The sequence below is a fragment of the Nicotiana tabacum genome, chromosome 12, assembly GCF_000715075.1.
Source record: "Nicotiana tabacum cultivar K326 chromosome 12, ASM71507v2, whole genome shotgun sequence".
Lineage (NCBI taxonomy): Eukaryota > Viridiplantae > Streptophyta > Magnoliopsida > Solanales > Solanaceae > Nicotiana > Nicotiana tabacum.
Window position 1 is genome coordinate 41774892 of NC_134091.1, and position 20550 is coordinate 41795441.

At 35.0% G+C, this 20550-nt stretch overlaps 1 protein-coding gene across 3 annotated transcripts; it reads left to right on the forward strand.

The window, feature by feature from the left end:
* On the forward strand, nt 1-6993 carry LOC107787248 (uncharacterized). Of its 3 annotated transcripts, none has more exons than XM_016608790.2 (9): nt 1-260; nt 697-748; nt 1471-1544; nt 2363-2464; nt 2653-2793; nt 4985-5036; nt 5123-5196; nt 5963-6052; nt 6640-6993. In XM_016608790.2, the coding sequence occupies exons 1-9, from the start codon at nt 136-138 to the stop codon at nt 6668-6670; spliced, it is 741 nt and encodes a 246-aa protein (XP_016464276.1). In that variant the 5' UTR covers nt 1-135; the 3' UTR covers nt 6671-6993. The 3 variants fall into 3 exon arrangements, with proteins under 3 accessions (XP_016464276.1, XP_016464278.1, XP_075082501.1); XM_016608792.2 differs by having other exon boundaries at nt 6645-6993; XM_075226400.1 differs by having other exon boundaries at nt 6627-6758.
* Nucleotides 6994-20550: the final 13557 nt, after the last annotated feature.

Here is a 20550-nt window from a genome sequence, read left to right on the forward strand (position 1 = left end):
AATTTTGAACTTGAAGACAGTGACACAAACTCAGTGGACGTGGAGCAATGACCTTCTCACATTTTTTTCTTCCATTTTTAACAAGCTTCCTTTCCTCATTTACAAAACTGGTAGACGAAGACACAGTAGAGGAAGATGGCTGTAACATTGGCAATTGCATTAAAAAGTCTCTTCGCCGTGTTGGGATGTTTGGCCTCAGCCGTTGTAATCTATACTGTCGTCACTGATGGCCTCCCTTTCCGCTTAGAACTCCTCACCCCGTATTTTTTCTTTTCTCTCTATCTTACTAATTACTATTCTATTTTGATTTTTTCTTGGTTGGATAAATGGTAAAAAAAAGTTTGTAGACTTTGTTGAATTATGGAACGGCATTATCTAAAAGCTTAAATTGTTTTAAAAGAAAAATACTTTTATATATGTGAAAATATATTTTTTATAAATAATATATTGTGTTCAGTAGTTCTATCTGCTCTATTACTATATTAATTTATGTGAGCACCTTCAACCTGTTAGAAATGAGGCAGTTTTTATTTATTTAATTACGTCTTAACTGACACTTATGTTATATAGTAGCATTTTTGTGAGAATGGTCAGGAGAAAAGAACTAGCTAGGCATTGAGAATTTGACTTTGGAAAAACAGTTTTAGTTCCATCTGTTTTCTGAACAATTTGAAATTGGTGGAATGGATGTTGCAGGTGGATGGCAGCAACCTTGATAGATTTCTACATCAACATTTTTGCAATAGGGGTATGACATGATTATTTTTTAGTGCTTCTGAATGTTTACTCTGAAGTTCAATGATTTTTATTTGGTACAGTGTCACTAGCATTGGACATTAAAGAGAACATGTTTGAATTTGCCTATAAACGAATAGTTAAAACTCAACTAGCTTCAAAGCTAGTGCTAATATAACATGATTTGCTAGTAACTAATGTAATGTGGGAATTGGAAGAATTTTAACACCAATAGTGTGAAGGCTTTCGCGTTTTTATCCATAGCTTTAGGCTTAGAATTGATCATGAACTTTAGTATGGGGACTGGGTCAACTTTAGCATCGGGTTTTCACATTTTTATCAATAGCCTTTAGCTGAAAACTGAAAATCTCTTTTACACTTCATTAAGAGCCGCAGACATTTGTGCAAATACTAGTAAAACTAGCATCTTACAGTCTGCATTTTTAATCCATGGCCTTAAGCTGAGATTTGAAGTTTTCTTTTGCACTAATGTATAATGTCATCCTGCAGTTTAAGCAAAACATTGATTAGGAAAATATCTAACCTGTAGTTGACTCTCTTGTCTCTTTATTTTTTGTTGGGGTGAGTCTTTGAGGTCCTTTAGTTTTCAATTGCTTTGACAACAATTTTGTGATTCCAAGATATTGGTCTGAATGCATCACATATTGCTATGTTTCTCTGCTCTTATCTCCAAAAGATTTGCTCTCATGTTTTGGCATTGTGTTATCATATTAGTCCTGGGTTGCCTACAAGGAATCGAACTGGATTACTGCACTACTTTGGGCGGTCTTGCTGTTCTGTTTAGGAAGGTATGCCTACCTTATTCTTGTATACAAAACAACTGTACCGACAATGAACTTTTAGTTTAGATGATGACTGTCCTTTAAGCTTTCTCTAAGCATCTTTTATAAGACTGAATTCTTGGTTGGAATTTTCACATATATGAAGAGTGACCAATCAATCAATTTATATGGAACCATGTAGATAACTTTGTTGGTATACACCCAATCAATCAATCGATCAACTATACCTCGATCCGATGCAACATGAATCCTCTACATATTCTGCTATATTCTGGCCCATTTCATTCCAGTACTAGCATGAAATTTGTCTTGTAAGGCAAAGTTTTAGAAATTCTCTAAATATCTCCCTTATGACCCTAATATCTGTGTAACTGCAAAAATTGATCCTCGGTCCGCACTAATTGGTATTGTTACATGGATCTCTGCTGCCATTGTGTTCTCCTCCATGTGATATAGGCATATTTCATTCCCTTTTAGCACCTTCAATCACCATCATGTTGCTCCAAGGGACTGGTGTATTTGGAGGTTGCATAAGGTATTGGCAAACTATTACAGGTGCCTTTCTCTCGTTATATCCTCTATGTGTGAGACTGCACATTTATCTTAATATCCTTTGGCATCCAGCATTCCATAAGATAAAATTTTCTTAGATTCTATTGGCAATGAATATCTTCCTTTTCAGTTTGTATTATCCTTTTATGGCATCAGAATGCCATGGTGTTATTGCCCTTAACGGTGTTCAGACAATATTATCCATAAACGTTTATCAGTTTGTGACTATATATTCAGGGATTGTGATAACCTTTTCTCTAACCCCTTCGCAGCATTACTACATGTGGCTACATTATCTTGCAGTTCCTGAATCTTTCAACTCAAGAATCTATACAGGATCCAATTTACTTTGTCCTATTACGACGCCAGAAAAAGTAAGTTTCTGATAACCTACTCTTTGCAGAAAAGAACTGTAGTAGAACTTTAACTGATACAAATAAGTGTTACTTGGAGTTTGAAGCTCTCCCATCAATGTTATATCATGAGACACATCTATTTGTGTTAGTTTTCTTTCTGAAAATGAGCTTAACTTACAATGATTTGATGAAATTTTGTGATTTAGGAATGAAACAGAACAAAGGAGGAAGTGTTCTCTTTTAACTGCAAGAATTCTATCTCTTGTTTTGGGCTGTCTGATGCTAGGGACACTGATTTACACCATTGTAACTGATGGTTCTCCATTTCGCAGAGATGTTTTCACTCCGTAAGTTCTTTACTTATTCCTAACTTTTAATCAGATGACCATCAACTTTGACTATAGTCTTTCCTAGTAAAGTGGAGACTGGAACATATTTTAGAGGATATTAGTTGTGACGGATTACTTTGTCAGCACTTAAAATATTTGTTTGTTTTCTTGTTTGAGCTAATAGCTAGATCTTCTTTGTTTTGCTTTCTAAATTGATGCACTTTTAAGGGAAGTGGCAGAAACTTCTCTTAACTGGAAGTCTTTGTGCTACTCTGGAGGAAAACACCCTTCTCATTTTTTCAGTATGTTTTATGCTCTTCAGCATCTTATATCCTTCAGGAAGTATATGTCTTTCCCGGAATGAGATTCCTAAATGAGAGAATATATTTGTTACAGTGATCTGAGGTTGGGATAAGGTTACTGAGAATGATTTGCGCTCCTAAAATGTATAAATTGTTTGTCTGATAATTTGATTGACTTGCTCATTTTGCATGGACAAAGACTATTGATGATATCTTACCTCATACTATCATTTAGTCCTTGATAATACTATATGAACTTAAAATATCAAAATATTTGACTGGATTGATCTATGTTGAGCTTTCTCAGTTTCCCCGGAAAACTTGATACTACCTTCAGTGTGACATATGACAGATAAGTATCTATGGAATTTCACATTCTATGATCGGAAGACGTGTGAAACACGAGGGGAGGGGTGAATTGTGCCCAATTTAAAAACTTAGTTGACTAGAGAGAGAAATAGTCGACTAATCTTTTCCAGCAGGTTTGATTTCAGAAGAAGTAAATTATGCAGAAACAAAAACAGTAAAGACACAGGAGTTTTATACTGGTTCAGTACCGGTGTGGTACCTACATCCAGTTCCTTGGGTCACTAGGGTTCTCTTAGATCTTCAATATTAAGTCATTACAACAGTTGTGGTTTTAGTTCGTTCACCACTAACGATATTCAGCAACAATGTTTATCTTTGCTTGACACAACTCTTGTTTTGTCTTCTTACTCTTTTTATCTTTTGCGACACTAGTAAACTCAAGAATACTGTGTTTGTACTAAGAACTAAAAAGATATAGAAACATGTGTTAGGTTGCGTAAACTTCCTCGTCCTTCCTCCTCTTCTTTAATAGTGCTCGATTGAGTTCCTAATTCCTCTTTCTGAGATTGTTGAAAATAATTGATAGTGTGACTTTTCCTTTTGAGGCAGAATCTTCTAAGAGTAGGACCCAGGGGTAGCCTCATAAATCCAGCGTGTGAAGTACAACCAGATTCATTCTCAATGTGCAATTTGGCTCCTTTGTCTTTTCAATCATTTGCTCCTGATTCTTCCGCTGATTTCTCGTACTTGATTGATTTCTTTTCCTTCCTTGTATGCTTGAGAATCTCTTGCTTGTTTGATTGATTCCCTTTCCTTCCTTGTATTCCTTTGATGGGCAGATTTGAATATCATAGCCGTTGGCTCTTTGATATGCTAGATTGATTTTCTTTCCTTGTATTCTTCAGAGCCGTTGCTTCTTAATTCTCTTATGCCTCCTTGGATTTGATTAGTGAATCTGCACAGATAGTAGTTTTACATTAGTCAAGGCTTTTTGTTATTAATCATCATTAAAATTCTAAACCTAACAACGCGTTGTTCTGATGCTAAATTTTAATCAGAATGTTGTATTTGTTATCCTCTTCTTTGCTTTCTAAAATTGAACTTATGAAATACTTTTGAAATGAGCTTTTTCTTCCATTACATGGATTTGCTATGTACAGGGCATTCTTTGGGCCTGGATTTAGGAAAACTGTCAGTCTAGAAAGCTGTTTTCTTCTTTGTCCAAAGGGCTGCAATCCATCATTTGCAAATTTGTTTGAAAGTTTCTTCTTGAAAGCAAACCCTGTGAGTTTGTGATGAAGTGATACACGTGCATCCAAGGGCGGAGCTAGAGCTTCGGACGCTGGTTCGGCCGAACCCAGTAACTTTGGTCCAAACTCTGTATTTGTCTTTAAAAATTCATTGAATATGTATAAATTATTAATTTAGAATCCAGTAACTTAGAAGGAATAGAATCCCGAACCCATTGGTCGAATATTAACTTGCTTGAATATGTATAAACTCTGCCTCTGCGTGCATCCCATACATTGGTCGAATATTAACTTGCTTGATATAAATCTTTCTTTGACATGCAATCTAAGAATTCAATATCCGTGCAGGTGGCTGTCAGCAACACTAGTTGATTTCTATGTCAATATTGTGGCTCTCTCGGCAAGTTTTTCAATAGCTATCTTTTCTCTTAGTCTCACTGGTGTTTGAAGATTGCTGATCTTATATGGGTTACACTGTTTTACCAGGTCTGGGTTGCATATAAGGAATCAAGTTGGCTAAGTGCAGCTTTCTGGATAATACTATTAATTTGTTTTGGCAGGTATGTTTTTGCTGTTGGATTTATTCTAATATTAATTTATAAATGGTATCAGTTTGCAGTTAGCTCCATAGGTATATGACATCTTATTCATTGCTCTATATGTGTGAGAGCAACCTATGAAGTCTCATTCGTATATGGTGGAACGAGGAGTTCACAAATATATGTTTGCATACCTTCATATGATTCTGAATAGAAGGGGTTCAATGATATTGTCGAAATAACTTACAATATCTTGCTTGTCTGACAAGAGCTAAATTAAAATTCCAGCCTTTGCCTCTTGCAACAACTGCATTGACTAATATGCAATTTATGCCCACTTTGTTCCATCAAGCTTTAAGTTTCTAGAGTTTTTCTGAAGCATGAATATATATTTCCATCAAGAGTAACAATAGTCCAATCTAGTTCGTGTTTTCTGAGAGATTTAATACTAGTCTCCTAATTGCACTCCGACCTGCATATAATATGTTACAGATAAGACTCGAAATTATTAGATTTTTCATTTGTATTTGTCAATTGTCAGCATGCAAACAACCCCACTTTCCTCATGTCCTCTTGAAATGTCTCTTTCAACTTCATCATATGAATATAAGGGTGGCTTCATTATTTTCCATTGTGGGAGAAAAATATCTTTTTTTTTTCTTTTGTTTTCAATGGATACGTGTGTTCAAGTCGTGAGCATGTATTGGACCTGACTCCAGATGTTATAGCAATTGCAACAGCTCGTTTTGGACTATTTCTAATTCAGACTTTATGTTGATTTCCTCAGCATCAGCACATGCGCCTATATTGCTCTACAGCTTTTCAGTCTCTCATCTCAAGATCCCGTCTACCTTATTCTTTTCAGCAGCCGCAACAGGCAAGTTTGTGCACCATCTGTTTAAGCGTGTTCCCCTCGTTATGACATAAGAGTTTTATCTGTGAATCCTGTGAACAAGCAAATGATATTATTTCCTGCTAATTCTGCAGCGACAACAATAATACTGTACTATTGCATTTTGAGCAAAAATCCCTCCTTGACATCCTTGTTCTGGTCAAGTTAAACCATATTTAAAATTTGCTTATATTAGTGCAAGTGATTGAAACAATTTCAAGGTTGGTAAACAGAACTAGAAAGTCCAGAATATAGAGCTTTTTATTTGCTTCTGTTTTTCTAATGGAATATGGACTAACTTTCAGACTCTTTCTGCATTAAGGAAACCTTTCTTAAACCTGTAGGCAATGAATATATCAATGCGCTTAGTAGGTTAAAACAATTGACGAACCTTTTTCTTTGTTTTTGTATTTTACAATATTTGTTCAATCAAATATCATTTTGCGCTTCTTAACAATTCTGTACACATTAACAAGCATTTTTTTTCTCTGATAACTTCTTTGTTTACCGCATCTGTTTTTCTTTTTCCCCCATTTTCAGAAACTCACCTGTGTTGTAGTTGTTCTTACTAGGGCAGAAAACGGGTATGAAGGAATCAACTGAGTACGAAGCTTTATGCCTAATTTGGTTTGATTTGATAGTGGAACTCTTGAGCCATTCTTATTTTTTAAGAATACGTTAACTGTTATAAATAATATTAAAAATGAATGTCCATGTATTATGAAATTACTTAGACCAAATTATGGCCAAGTGGCATGGCTTTCAACAGGTAGGCCTTTCAACAAATGTCTAAGACCCTCAACAAGTGGCAAGGCCTTTCAACAAAAATATCAAGACTTTGGACAAGTGGCCAAATCCTTTCATGCAAAAGTGCCTATAAATAGGCCCAAACACTTGAAGAATATTAATGAAGAAAAGTTTATCAATTATCTCCCTCTAAGTTCCTCTTATTTTACTTTATTTTCTATTATTCCATAACACGTTATCAGCACGAGACTCTACCATTTCAAGAAGCTTTTTGAGAAGACTAAGGTATAATTTTTCTCCTCTTTTAATTATGACTGATATTATGAAAAGAAAATTTGTTGCCCTTGAAATTTCGGGCAGGAACTATATGTCATGGGTGTTGGATGCTGAAATTCATTTAGATGCAATGGATCTTGGAGACGTCATTAAAGATAAAAATAAAGTATCTACCTAAGACTGTGCTAAGGCCTTGATTTTCTTGCGTCATCACCTTGATGAAGGGTTGAAAATAGAATATTTCACAGTCAAAGATCCACTTGTTTTGTGAAATGACTTAAAGGAAAGATATGACAACTTAAAGTTGGTCACACTTCCACAAGCACGATATGATTGGGCTCATCTAAGACTCCAAGACTTTAAGTCTGTTTCTGAATACAATTCGGCGATGCTCAGAATTACTTCTAAATTAAAACTCTGTGGAGATAATATTACTGACTATGATATTGCATGGGAATTTATAAAGCACGCATGGATTATTATGTTCCATTCCTGCAGTGAATGTGAAAATAATGTGATAATCATTATGAATACATATTCATTCTTGGAAGAATATGAACATGCTAGTGGTAGTGAATATACCATACTCACCTCTAGAAGGGGATTTGAGATGAAATAAGAAAATAATGTCATTATTATGGCATGAATGGTCATTGGTCACGTACCTATTGTACGCTAAAATATTTTGGCAAGGTAATCATTAAAGGACAACAATAATGCAAGATACAGATCTTGCATTTAATTTTGACCATGACCATAATGGTATAACTTTCTCTTTAAAAGAGATATTCACTATATAGATGTTGATGAATATATGGTAGTACAAAAATAATTGAGAGTTTTGGAAGAGCCAATTATTACTATTTTTGAGGAATAAAATTAGTTATCATTAAGGTATTGTATTGTAGTAAGCTTCAAAGAAACTTATTGAATTTCTAAAGTATCCGCGAAAGCGGTTAGTTATATTGAAACTATAAATAATGAGAAGATTTAATACTTTATATTACTACAACTGTAGCAGGGTAATATGTATATGAAAATTACCCTCCTTATTTTCTGATATGTACTACATAAATAAAAAAATATGGTGAAATTACATGACACACTAAAATGGATGTTTATTGATATAAAAACCCATGTCATAGTAAACTGAGAGTTTAATTAACAATTGCACATATCATGATGTAAACTTGAAGTTTACTGATACAGACAGTTTTATCAGGCATGGCATATTAGCAATCTTGATTTAAGTATGATGTGCAAATATAAATGAGAATTCACATGGGTAAGTGTTGAAAAAGATTCTTCGTGAATTCTCTTATGTTGCTTGTTCTCGCGATTATTATACCAATTAAAATTGGGATTGAATCCCTTGAATTTTGGAATTTATCAAAGGTGAATATGGGCTCATTCATCTGCCATGTAAATGATGGTAGGTTATAATCTCGTATTTTAGTCACTTATTGCACTCTAATTCACTGCACTTTACTTATGTTGACCTTTAATTAGGCGTGTTTTGCACTTATTGTGTGTTTTATGCCCTGTAGGAGTGATTCCGAGCGATGTAGATGTTGTGGCATAAATTCATGCTATTTTGGAGCTTTGAAGTCTAAGTAAAATCCCAAGGATTAAGTTGGGATCGTGTTCGGGGATCAATGGATGATAGTGCACTTTAAGAACGAAACGAAGAATCGAGCAGGCATATTGCGCATTGGCGAGTAAAATACACATAACTTTTCGCTCAAAAATCTGTTTGGGCTCCAAAATATATCATTAGAAACCTATTTAAAAGGGCTACAACTTTCATGTTTTACGTTTTCCCAAATTCCCAATTCATGCCATATAGGTGAGCGATCGCGCACTGGGCACGCACTTGGGGCAGAACAATGTGCAAAATGTGCGACCAAGTACGCGAGCAGGTCTCCAGGTGCGCGGCCGTGCATGTCCTGTCCGAGAAGAGTCCTATTTCGCTAAGAAAAAGGTAGTTTCTTCCGGGGTTATTTGGGGGCAGCTTAAATACACCAAAATACCATTTTTGAGGCACCTTTGACATACCTTAAACCTAAGGAAGCTAAAGAGAAGAGGGAGAAGTAAGAGCACAAGGATTTTATCCTTCCTCACTTAAGATCCGGGTTTGGATTGTATTTATATTTTTCTAGACTTTTATTTCATTTGTGAAGAACTTCTCCATGTCTATGGAGTAGAACATTTTGGGTTTTGATGGATTTGGTGTATTGATGGTTATTTGTGGATTATAACTCTATTTTTATGTATTTGAATCGTTTTGGGAAGATTAAATTGTTGCATCTATGTTCACTTGTTCTTCTAATCAAGAAAGGCATAACTTGTGATATATTTGACTATATTGTTGGTTGAGTTCATAGATTCCTCGAAATAATAGAAAGAGACTAGTTGAATCCTTGATTAAACCTAGTTAGAAGGATAATCGAAAGAGGTTCTCCTAAAGACCAATCCATTACGAATTCTTGCATATCTTCACCGAACTTAAATTGGTTCATATTGTGAGGTGGAGACTTAATCGAGAGAGGAGTTTCTACTAAATAATTGTACTGATAATTAAGTGAATTCGAGAGACTCACTTGAACATTAGAAGTGAATTATCTAGAGTTAGATCACGAACAATTATCTTGCCCTATCCTATCAACACATATTTTTTCCCATCGATAACTTCCTTGCATACCTTTGTTGCGATTGTCATTAGTCAATATCTTTAGATTCTTAGTATTTGTAGTTAGAATTCATATATATCTCCATTGTTGATCCTCCTTGATAGTAATCTAGCTACAAACTTGATCCACGTGCCTCTATTTGTGAAAAAAAGGGTGCAAAAGATTATCCATTTGCAGAAAATAGCAAATCAAATACCACATGCATTTATGGATCTGAAAAGGATATTGAAATCACATATCCCTGCAGAGAATATTCCAATCTGTATTGATGTCCCTGTTGGACAATCTTCTAGTGTCATAGCTAATGAGTCAAAAGCACGCTTAAAATGTGGCAGACCATTGGGTTCTAAGGATCGAAATCCTAGAAAATGAGATTCATGAGGAAATCAATGAGCCTCAAACTCAAAAAAAAAAGGAACTATCAATAAATTCAATCGATATTGAGACAGATTTGAATCGATTGAATATAGTGGTGAATTATGTCTTTGCATACGATGTTGCATCTAGCATTATGCAAGATAATGAGGATCTTGAACCTCATTCTGTTGGAGAATGTCGACAAAGACGTGATTGGCCAAAATGGCAAGAAGCAATCCAATATGAGTTGGATTCACTTGTGAAATGTGACCTTTTTGGGCATGTAGTCCAAACACTAATGGTGTTAAGCCTGTTGGCTATAAATGGGTCTTTGTACGTAAGAGAAATTAGGTACAAATATACAAGACACGCCTTGTTGCACAAGAATTTTTACAAAGGCCTAGTGTCGATTATGAAGAGACATATTCACCTATTATGGATGCAATAACATTTCGTTATCTCATTAGTTTTGCTATCCATGAAAAGCTTGACATGCATTTAATGAATGTGGTTACAGCCTACCTTTATGGCACACTTGATAACGAAACATACATGAAAATTCCCGATGGATTTAAAATGCCTGACACACATAACTCAAAGTCCGAGAAATATTTTTCAATCAAATTGCAAAGATCTTTGTATGGTCTAAAGTAATCAAGAAGAATATGGTATAACCGCCTTAGTGAGTATTTATTAAATGAAGGTTATATAAATGATGCCATTTATCCATGTATTTTTATAAAGAAAATAACATCGGAGTTTGTTGTACTTGCCGTATATGTTGATGACATAAACCTTATTGGAACTCCTATAGAACTCCAAAAGGCAATTGATTAATTAAAGAAGGAATTCGAGATGAAAGATCTCGGAAAGATAAAATTATGTCTCGATTTACAAATTGAACATTTGGCAAACAAAATTTTTGTTAATCAATCTGCCTACATAGAAAAGGTATTGAAACGGTTTTACATGGATGGAGCACGTCCATTAAGTACTCCGATGGTTGTTCGATCACTTGCTGTGAATAAGGACCCGTTCTGACCTCAAGAAAAGAATGAAGAGCTTCTTGGTCATGAAGTACCATATCTTAGTGCACCATCTTGCTAATACTACAAGGCCTAACATAACTTTTCCAGTTAATGTTTTAGCAAGATATAGCTCTGATACCAAATTTGTCACGCCCCGATCTCGGGGAGCATGATCGACGCTCAACCGAGTGAACCCGGATGAGCAAGCCTGTTAGATTTTCTTCTACCCAAACCCATCCTTGAATAAAGAGGATATGCACTTCATTAATAAAACACTGACAAAATTTCATTAACAACTCCCATTTTATTTCCATTAGCAGCTTCATTCATAATTTCTAAAATATTACAAGTTTATAGATATAATAAAAAATATGTTTGCCAAATACCAACATTTTTAGTTCAATTCCCCACATCAAACACCACCCACAACCTGTCTACGAAGTCTCTAAGTATAACAAAAGAGTAATATGGAAAATGCTGGCAGCAAGGCCCCGGCTATACCTCAAAACACAAAGTACAACATCAAATGATATCAGGCCCGGAATAGAGTAGGGCTCACCAAAACCTGTTGAATAGGGAGTAACTGCTAACGAGGACCAAAGTTGCCCGCTGAAGAACCACCTGCATCTATTGAATATGCAATGCCCCCGGCAAAAGGAACGTCAGTACATATAGAATAGTACTAGTATGTAAAGCTAACTATCCTCTTTCAAAATATAATGTCCTTATAAGAAAGGGAAAACCATAGAAACAACAACTCACAATCAATAATATCCAAATGCCCAGTTAAAACATAACAATTTTCAAAATACGAAAATAATTTATATATTTGGTTGGGAGATCATTAGCGCCTATTTACCACCGTATTTTAAGCACGGAGTCTGATCACTCCCGATCGGCTAGGCCATCTCCCTACGAACAATGTGATTTGACATGTGGTGTGAAAGAAAGGTGTTACCAAGAGTATTTATCTGACTCATACAAGGCTCGATCTCAAACAGGCTATGTATTTACATGTGGAGGCACTGTCATATCTTGGCGATCGACTAAGCAATCAATCGTGGCTACTTCATCTAATTATGCAGAGATAATTGTTATTCATGAAGCAAGTCGAGAATGTGTGTGGTTGAGGTTTATAACACATCTTATTCGTGAAAATGTGATTTGAAGTGTGACAAATTACCCACGATTTTGTATGAAAATAATGTAGCATGCATAACCCAATTGAAAAGAGGATTCATAAAAGAATATAGGACAAAACACATTTCACCAAAGTTATTTTTCACATATGATCTTCAAAAGAATTGTGATATCAATGTGCAGCAGATTCGTTCATGTATATGGCTGATTTGTTCACCAAATCTCTACCTATGTCAACCTTCAAGAAACTAATGCACAAGATTGGGATGCGAAAGCTCAAAGATGTGAATTGATACTCTCATCAGGAGGAGTTAATACGCGTTGTACTCTTTTTCCCTTATAAAGCTTTGTCCCACTGAATTTTTCTTGCAAGGTTTTTAATAAGGCAACCAAAAAGGGTATTATTAAACATGTTTAATCTTTTTCCTTCACTATAATTTTTTCCTAACTGAGTTTTTCCTAGTAAGGTTTTAACGAGCCACATTATCTACTAATGAACATTTAAGGGGGAGTGTTATAAATAATATTAAGAGTGAATGTCCATGTATTATGAAATTACTTAGGAACAAATTATGGCAAGTGGCATGGCCTTCAATAAGTGGCAAGGCTTTTCAACAAATGTTAAGACCTTCTTCAAGTGGCAAAGCCTTTAAACAAATGTCAAGTTTTTCAACAAGTGTCAAGACCTTGGACAAGTGGCCAAATCCTTTCATGTAAAAGTGCCTATAAATAGGCCCAAACGCTTAAAGAATATTAATGAAGAAAAGTTTATCAATTATCTCCCTATAAGTTCCTCTTATTTTACTTTATTTTCTATTATTCCATAACATTAACATAATAGATTTGTAATATACATATGTTTGTGTAAATGAACCAGAATGTTTTCTGTAATAATTTATTTTACTGTCTTTGTGGACTTATATTTGTTATATCTTTAAGCAAAATGTATCCCCGTGAACAATTTAGTTAATAAATTCAAGGTTGTTATAAAATAAAGACTGTAAAGTAAAGACAAGTATAGAGAGAAACTGATATATTATTCAAACTTCAAATTTCTGTACATAATGAACTAAATTCTCCTCTATTTATAGAAGAAAGGAAGCTGTTGTGTAAGCTGCTTGTAAGCTGCTGCTCTAAACTGTTGTGCCAGATATAGATAATCTTCTATCATGGGTAATATTTATCCATAACGGAGTACCGAAAGGATAAGCTTCTCCAGGAGGCTTATTTCCAATAGAGTAGTAAATAGATAAATATATTTATGGCGGAGTCTCATATGGATAAACTTCTTCAGGAAGCTTATTTACAACGGAGTACTAAATGAACATCTATAATATAATATATTCATAACACTCCCCCTTGGATGTTCATTAAAAGATAATGTGCCTCGTTAAAACCTTACTAGGAAAAACCCCGTGGGAAAAAATCCTAGTGAAGGAAAAAGAGTACATATATTTAGTAATACGCATTGCTAGCTACCTCATTCAAAACCTTATAAGGAAAACCCTATGGAAAAAAACCTTAATAAGGAAAAAAGAGTACATCGCGTACTTTACTCCCCCTGATGAAAACCTTGTTTCAAATATTTAAGTCTCCGCATTCCAATCTTGTATACCATCTTCTCAAAAGTTGAAGTTGGTAAAGATTTTGTGAATAAATCTGCCGGATTGTCACTTGAACGGATTTGTTGCACATCAATGTCACCATTTTTCTAAAGATCGTGTGTGTAAAATAATTTTGGTGAAATGTGCTTCGTTCTATCTCCTTTTATAAATCCTCCCTTCAATTGGGCTATGCATGCAGTATTGTCTTCGTATAAAATTGTGGATCTTTTCTCACATTCCAAATCACATTTTTCTCGAATAAAATGAATTATTGATCTTAACCATACGCATTCCCTACTTGCTTCATGAATGGCTATTATTTCAGCATGATTTGAAGAAGTAGCAACAATAGATTATTTTGTGGAGCGCCATGATATGATAGTACCTCAACATGTAAACACGTACCCGGTCTGAGATCTAGCTTTATGGGGATCAGATAAATAACCTGCATCTCCATAGCCAACAAGATCTGCACTATCTTTGTTAGCATAAAACAAACCCATATCAAGAGTTCCCTTTAAATATTGCAATATATGCTTAATCCCGTTCCAATATCTCCGTGTAGGAGAAGAGCTATATCTTGCTAGTAAATTAACAGAAAATGCTATGTCAGGCCTTGTAGCATTAGCAAGATACATAAGTGCACCAATTGCACTGAGATAGGGTGTTTCAGGACCCAGGAGTTCCTCATCCTCTTCTGGACGTCGGAACGGGTCCTTATTCACTTCAAGTGATCGAACAACCATTGGTGTACTCAATGGGTGCGCTTTGTCCACGTAAAAGCGTTTTAAGACCCTTTCTGTATAGGTAGATTGATGCATAAAGATCCCATTTGCTAAATATTCAATTTGCAGTCCAAGACAAAGTTTTGTCTTTCCAAGATCTTTCATCTCAAATTCTTTCTTAAGATTTTTAATTGCCTTTTGGAGCTCTTCTGGAGTTCCAACAAGATTTATGTCATCAACATAAACAGCAAGTATAACAAATTCTAATGCCATTTTCTTTATAAAAATACATGGACAAATAACATCATTTATGTAACCCTCTTTCAACAAATATTCACTGAGGCGATTATACCACATGCGCCCAGATTGTTTTAAACCGTACAAAGATCTTTGTAATCTGATTGAATACATTTCCCGAGATTTCGAATATGCTTCAGGCATTTTAAATCCTTCAGGGATTTTCATGTAAATCTCATTATCAAGTGACCCGTACAGATAAGCTGTAACCACATCCATCATATGTATTTCAAGTCTTTCACGTAAGGCTAAACTGATGAGATATCGAAATGTTATGGCATCAATAACGGGTGAATATGTTTCTTCATAATCGACTCCAGGTCGTTGTGAGAATCCTTGTGCGACAAGGCGAGCCTTGTATCTTTCAACTTCATTTTGCTCATTAGAATGTCAACAAAGATCTGATTGGCCAAAATGGCAAGGGGCAATTCAATCAGAATTGAACGCACTTGCTAAAAGAGAGGTCTTTGGACCAGTAGTCCAAACACCTGCTGGCACAAAAACCCATTTATGACCAACTGGTTTTATACCAGCAGGTGTTTGGACTACTGGTCCAAAGACCTCTCTTTTAGCAAGTGACTTTCAATTCTGATCGAATTGCCCCTTGCCATTTTGGCCAATAAGATCTTTGTTGACATTCTTCGACAGATCGGGATTTAAAATTCTCACTATCTTGTATAATGTTAAGTGCAACATTATATGCAAAAATATTATCCACCACTATTTCAGGTCGATTTAAATTAATCCCATCACCAGTAGAACTTATTAAAAGTTCTTCGCTCACTTGAGTCTCGGGTTTATTGATTTCTTCAGGAATCTCATAACTAATCAGATCTTGGGTCTCTTCAGGAGATCCCTTCATAATATCATTTTGATCATTTGTCGATTGTCTTTTTCTAGGATTTCGATCCTTAGAACCCATCGGCCTACCACGCTTCAGGCGTGCTTTAGGTGCACTAGCTATCATGCTAATAGATGGTCCTGCTGGGACATCAATTCGGATAGGCACATTCTCTGGAGAGATATGTGACTTAGTTATCATTTTCAAATCAGTAAATGCGTCTAGCATTTGATTTACTATATTCTATAAATGGATGATCTTCTGGACCTTCTGATTACATATAGGGGTACGTGGATCAAAGTGAGATAATGATGAAACTTTCCACACAATTTCTCTTTTGATTTCCTTTTTCTCTCCCCCTAATTGTGGGAAATTTGTTTCATCAAATCGACAATCTGCAAATCGAGCAGTAAATAAATCTCCCGTCAATGGTTCAAGATAGCGAATAATAGAGGGTGATTCAAACCCAATATATATTCCTAACCTTCTTTGGGGGCCCATCTTACTGCGCTGTGGTGGTGCTACTGGCACATATACAGCACATCCAAAAATTCGTAGATGGGCAATATTTGGTTCATGACCAAAAACTAATTGTGACGGAGAATATTTATTATAATGTGTTGGTCTGAGACGGATAAGTGATGATGCGTGCAAGATAGTATGGCCCCAAATAGTAGTGGGCAATTTTATTTTCATAGGTAGTGGTCTTGCTATCAATTGCAGTCATTTAATAAATGACTCTGCAAGGCCATTTTGAGTATGAACATACGCTACCGGATGTTCAACTTTTATCCCAACTGATAGACAGTAATCATCAAAAGCTTGAGATGAGAATTCTCCAGCATTATCAAGGCGAATAGCCTTTATAGGATAATTTGGAAATTGTGCCCTTAATCGAATTATTTGGGCTAATAACTTTGCAAACGCCAGGTTGCGAGATGATAGTAGGCAAACATGAGACCATCTTGAAGATGCATCTATTAGGACCATAAAATATCTAAACAGACCCACTTGGTGGGTGAATAGGTCCACATATATCCCCATGTATACGTTCTAAGAAGGTAGGGGACTCAATGCCAACCTTCATTGGTGATGGTCTAGTGATCATTTTGCCTTGATAACAAGCATCACAAGAAAATTCATTATTTGTAAGAATCTTCTGGTTCTTTAATGGATGCCCACTCGAATTTTCAGTAATTCGTCTCATCATTATTGATCCAGGATGGCCCAAACGGCCATGCCAAAGCACAAAAGTATTTGAATCAGTAAACTTCTGGTTTACGATAGAGTGTGCTTCAACTGTACTAATCTTTGAATAATATAAGCCAGAAGATAAAGTTGGTAACTTTTCTACAATGCATTTCTGGCCAGAAATATTCTTTGTAATACAAAGATATTCCACATTCATTTCATCTATTGTCTCAACATGATACCCATTTCGGCGGATATCTATAAAACTCAACAAGTTTCTTCGGGACTTGGAGGAGTACAATGCATTGTCGATAATAAGTTTTGTTCCCTTAGACAGAAATACAATAGCTCTTCCGAAGCCTTCAATCAAACTTATATTACCAAAAATTGTAGAAACATTTACTTTTTCCTTATGCAAATAAGAAAAGTATTTGTGATCTTTGAATATGGCATGAGTTGTTCCACTATCAACTACACAAATATCTTCATGATTGGTCTTTGATCCAAACATAATTTGAGGATTATCCATATTTTTCAAAATGACATAAACAAAATAAATATGATAGTAAACATTATAACTTTTATTTATGTACAACAATTACATAATTATACTATCTACTACAAATAATAAAAATTAAAATATTTACATCTCTACAGATTCACTACCGATCACATGACTTGTTTCTCCTTCTGGGAGTGCAAAGTAATCAGCTACATCCAAATGCATGAAGTCTAAATTATCTTCAGAAATAAAATTTGCTTCAATATTTTTCTCTGTCTTCTTCAGGGAAGCTTGATATAGCTCAACCAGGTGCTTTGGCGTACGGCATGTACGTGACCAGTGCCCTTTTCCTCCACATCTATAGCATGCATTTTCTGGCTTTGCTTCTTGCACCGCTTCATGCTTTTGTTCCTTCCTTTTCCACTGCTGGTGGTGAGGAGGGTTCTTTGGTGCATTATTATTACCACGATTAGAGTTTCCTCCCCGACCACGGCCATGACCACGACTGGGGCCACGTCCTCTTCCACGTTTAGCTTGGTGGAAGTTCATCTCATTCACTTCAGGGAATGGACAAGAACCAGTAGGTCGGCTTTCATGATTTTTCATTAATAGCCCATTATGTTGCTCGGCTACAAGAAGATGTGAGATAAGTTCAGAATACTTTTTGAATCTCATCTCTCGATATTGCTGCTGCAGGAGCATATTCGAGGCATGAAAAGTGGTGAAAGTTTTCTCCAACATATCATGATCAGTAATATTATCACCACATAGTTTCAATTGGAAAATAATTCTGAATATAGTAGAATTATACTCACTGATAGATTTAAAATCTTGTAACCTTAGATGAGTCCAATCATAACGTGCATGTGGAAGAACGACCATCTTCAGGTGGTCATATCTATCTTTCAAATTACTCTACAGTATGACTGGATCTTTAACAGTAAGATATTTTATTTTCAGGCCCTCATCAAGGTGATAGCGTAGGAATATCATTGCTTTGGCACGGTCTTGGTTTGATGCCTGATTTTTATCTTTGATGGTGTCTGCCAGACCCATCGCATCAAGATAAATTTCGGCATCAAGCACCCAAGACATGTAGCTTTTGCCCGATATATCCACGGCTACAAACTCAAGTTTAGAAAGATTTGACATTATTTAGAAAAAGAAAGTTCGTACCTCTGATACTTTCAAAGTATTTTCTCGAGATGGCAGAGTCTCTTGCTGATAACGTGTTATAAAATAAAGACTGTAAACTAAAGACAAGTATAGAGAGAAACTGATATATTATTCAAACTTCAAACTTCTGTATATAATGAACTGAATTCTCCTCTATTTATAGAAGAAAGGAAGCTGCTGTGTAAGCTGCTACTGCAAGCTGCTGCTGCAAGCTGCTTGTAAGCAGCTGTGTAAGCTGCTGCTCTAAACTGTTGTGCCAGATATAGATAATCTTCTATCATGGGTAATATTTATCCATAACGGAGTACCGAAAGGATAAGCTTCTTCAGGAGGCTTATTTCCAATAGAGTACTAAATAGATAAATATATTTATGGCGGAGTCTCATATGGATAAACTTCTTTAGGAAGCTTATTTACAACGGAGTACTAAATGAACATCCATAATATAATATATTCATAACAAAGGTCAAATATGTTCAGTTACGACTAAAATTCGAATAAGATAATAACTCCGCCACCTACGAAATGCTTTCTCCTCCTATCTTTTTTCTTTTCGTATTATGAATCGTTGACGCCAAGAAAGATATAATTAAATACCTCGGGTAAATAGAATTTTGATCTAAATTAATCCAGCAACAAGTTGGAAGCCATTGTTTAGCCTTTTAGACATTCTTACAAAGCGCAGTAGAAATCTAAAAATGCATATGGTCGATTGCTCAATCAATTACAAGATAGTATTGTTATACATTTAGTGGATAAAGAATGCAATTCTGTCCACATTTATGAGAAAACTACTGGCTATGTCCATTTATAAGTAGTCCATTACAAAAATTGGTCAATTTATAAAATATTACTAATATTAGTCAAATATTACTAATATTAGCAAATTAGCTATTTGTAGCCAAAAAATATCAAATTTTGCTTTCTTTTGAGTGGTGTTATTAAAATAGATTTGGCACATCTTAAAGAGCTTGAATCTCAGTTTTGGGATAATTTGGTGAAGTTTTGAGGTGGTTTGAATTGAAAATTCGAAGTAAAAACTAAACATGAAAAAAAATGATATGTGTTTCAAATTGTGTATCTTTTGTGTATCACATATGTATCATATTTGTATCAATTGTGTATCACATGTATATCCATGTATACCTATGTGTGAGATACATGCGTGATACATGTTTGATACATGTGTCGCAGAAGAATTTTTTGAATTCGATTTAATTACAAATTTTGATACAAAACCAGTCCAAATCACCTCCAATTTCTTCCTCAAATTTTGTATATTGACTTCTCTATATGTTTTCAATGAATTTCAACTATACCCTATTGAAAAAGTTCCTTTTTTGCTTAGATTTTTGGAATATTGTATTTTTTTTTGTATTTCATCTCCTTATTTGCTACCTCATCCATGAAATTTTCTTTATGTCTTGCACCTAATGTTGCTAATCACGCTTAAAAATATGGAAGGTGATTTTTGCATGTGGTTCTATGAGAGAAAGGACCTTATTTATTTGATTTTTCAATTTTTATATGTGCTTGACTAGTTTTGATAAGTGTACGACTAACGGCTAGAGGTTGGTAAGTTGAGACTTATTTGGGACATTTGTATAAATTTTTCATAATAGAATAGTTTTTTTTTTTTGGGCTCTAAATTTAGATATGTTACTCATTTTAGTTATAACTAACCTAACATAATTTCATGACAGTGTCGATGAAATTAGATATGTATGTAATGTAATAATGAACTAATCCTTGGAACTTGGAAGGCTATTATTAACAATGCTCAAATGAATTTTGTCTATCGACTCATTATAGCAAAGGAATTGTAGTTTATGAAATTGATAATATCTTAGCAATAATTATGGTATAAACTATTACTATAATTCAAGCTCATGCCACCTAAGCGTAGAGT

What these genes read in the sequence shown, in the direction of transcription:
- LOC107787248 (XM_016608790.2), top strand. Translation starts at nt 136, where the DNA reads ATGGCTGTAACATTGGCAATTGCATTAAAAAGTCTCTTCGCCGTGTTG. An exon ending in CGCTTAGAACTCCTCACCCC is followed by an intron (nt 261 to 696) that starts GTATTTTTTCTT and finishes TGGATGTTGCAG; the next exon opens with GTGGATGGCAGCAACCTTGA. An exon ending in TCAACATTTTTGCAATAGGG is followed by an intron (nt 749 to 1,470) that starts GTATGACATGAT and finishes TTATCATATTAG; the next exon opens with TCCTGGGTTGCCTACAAGGA.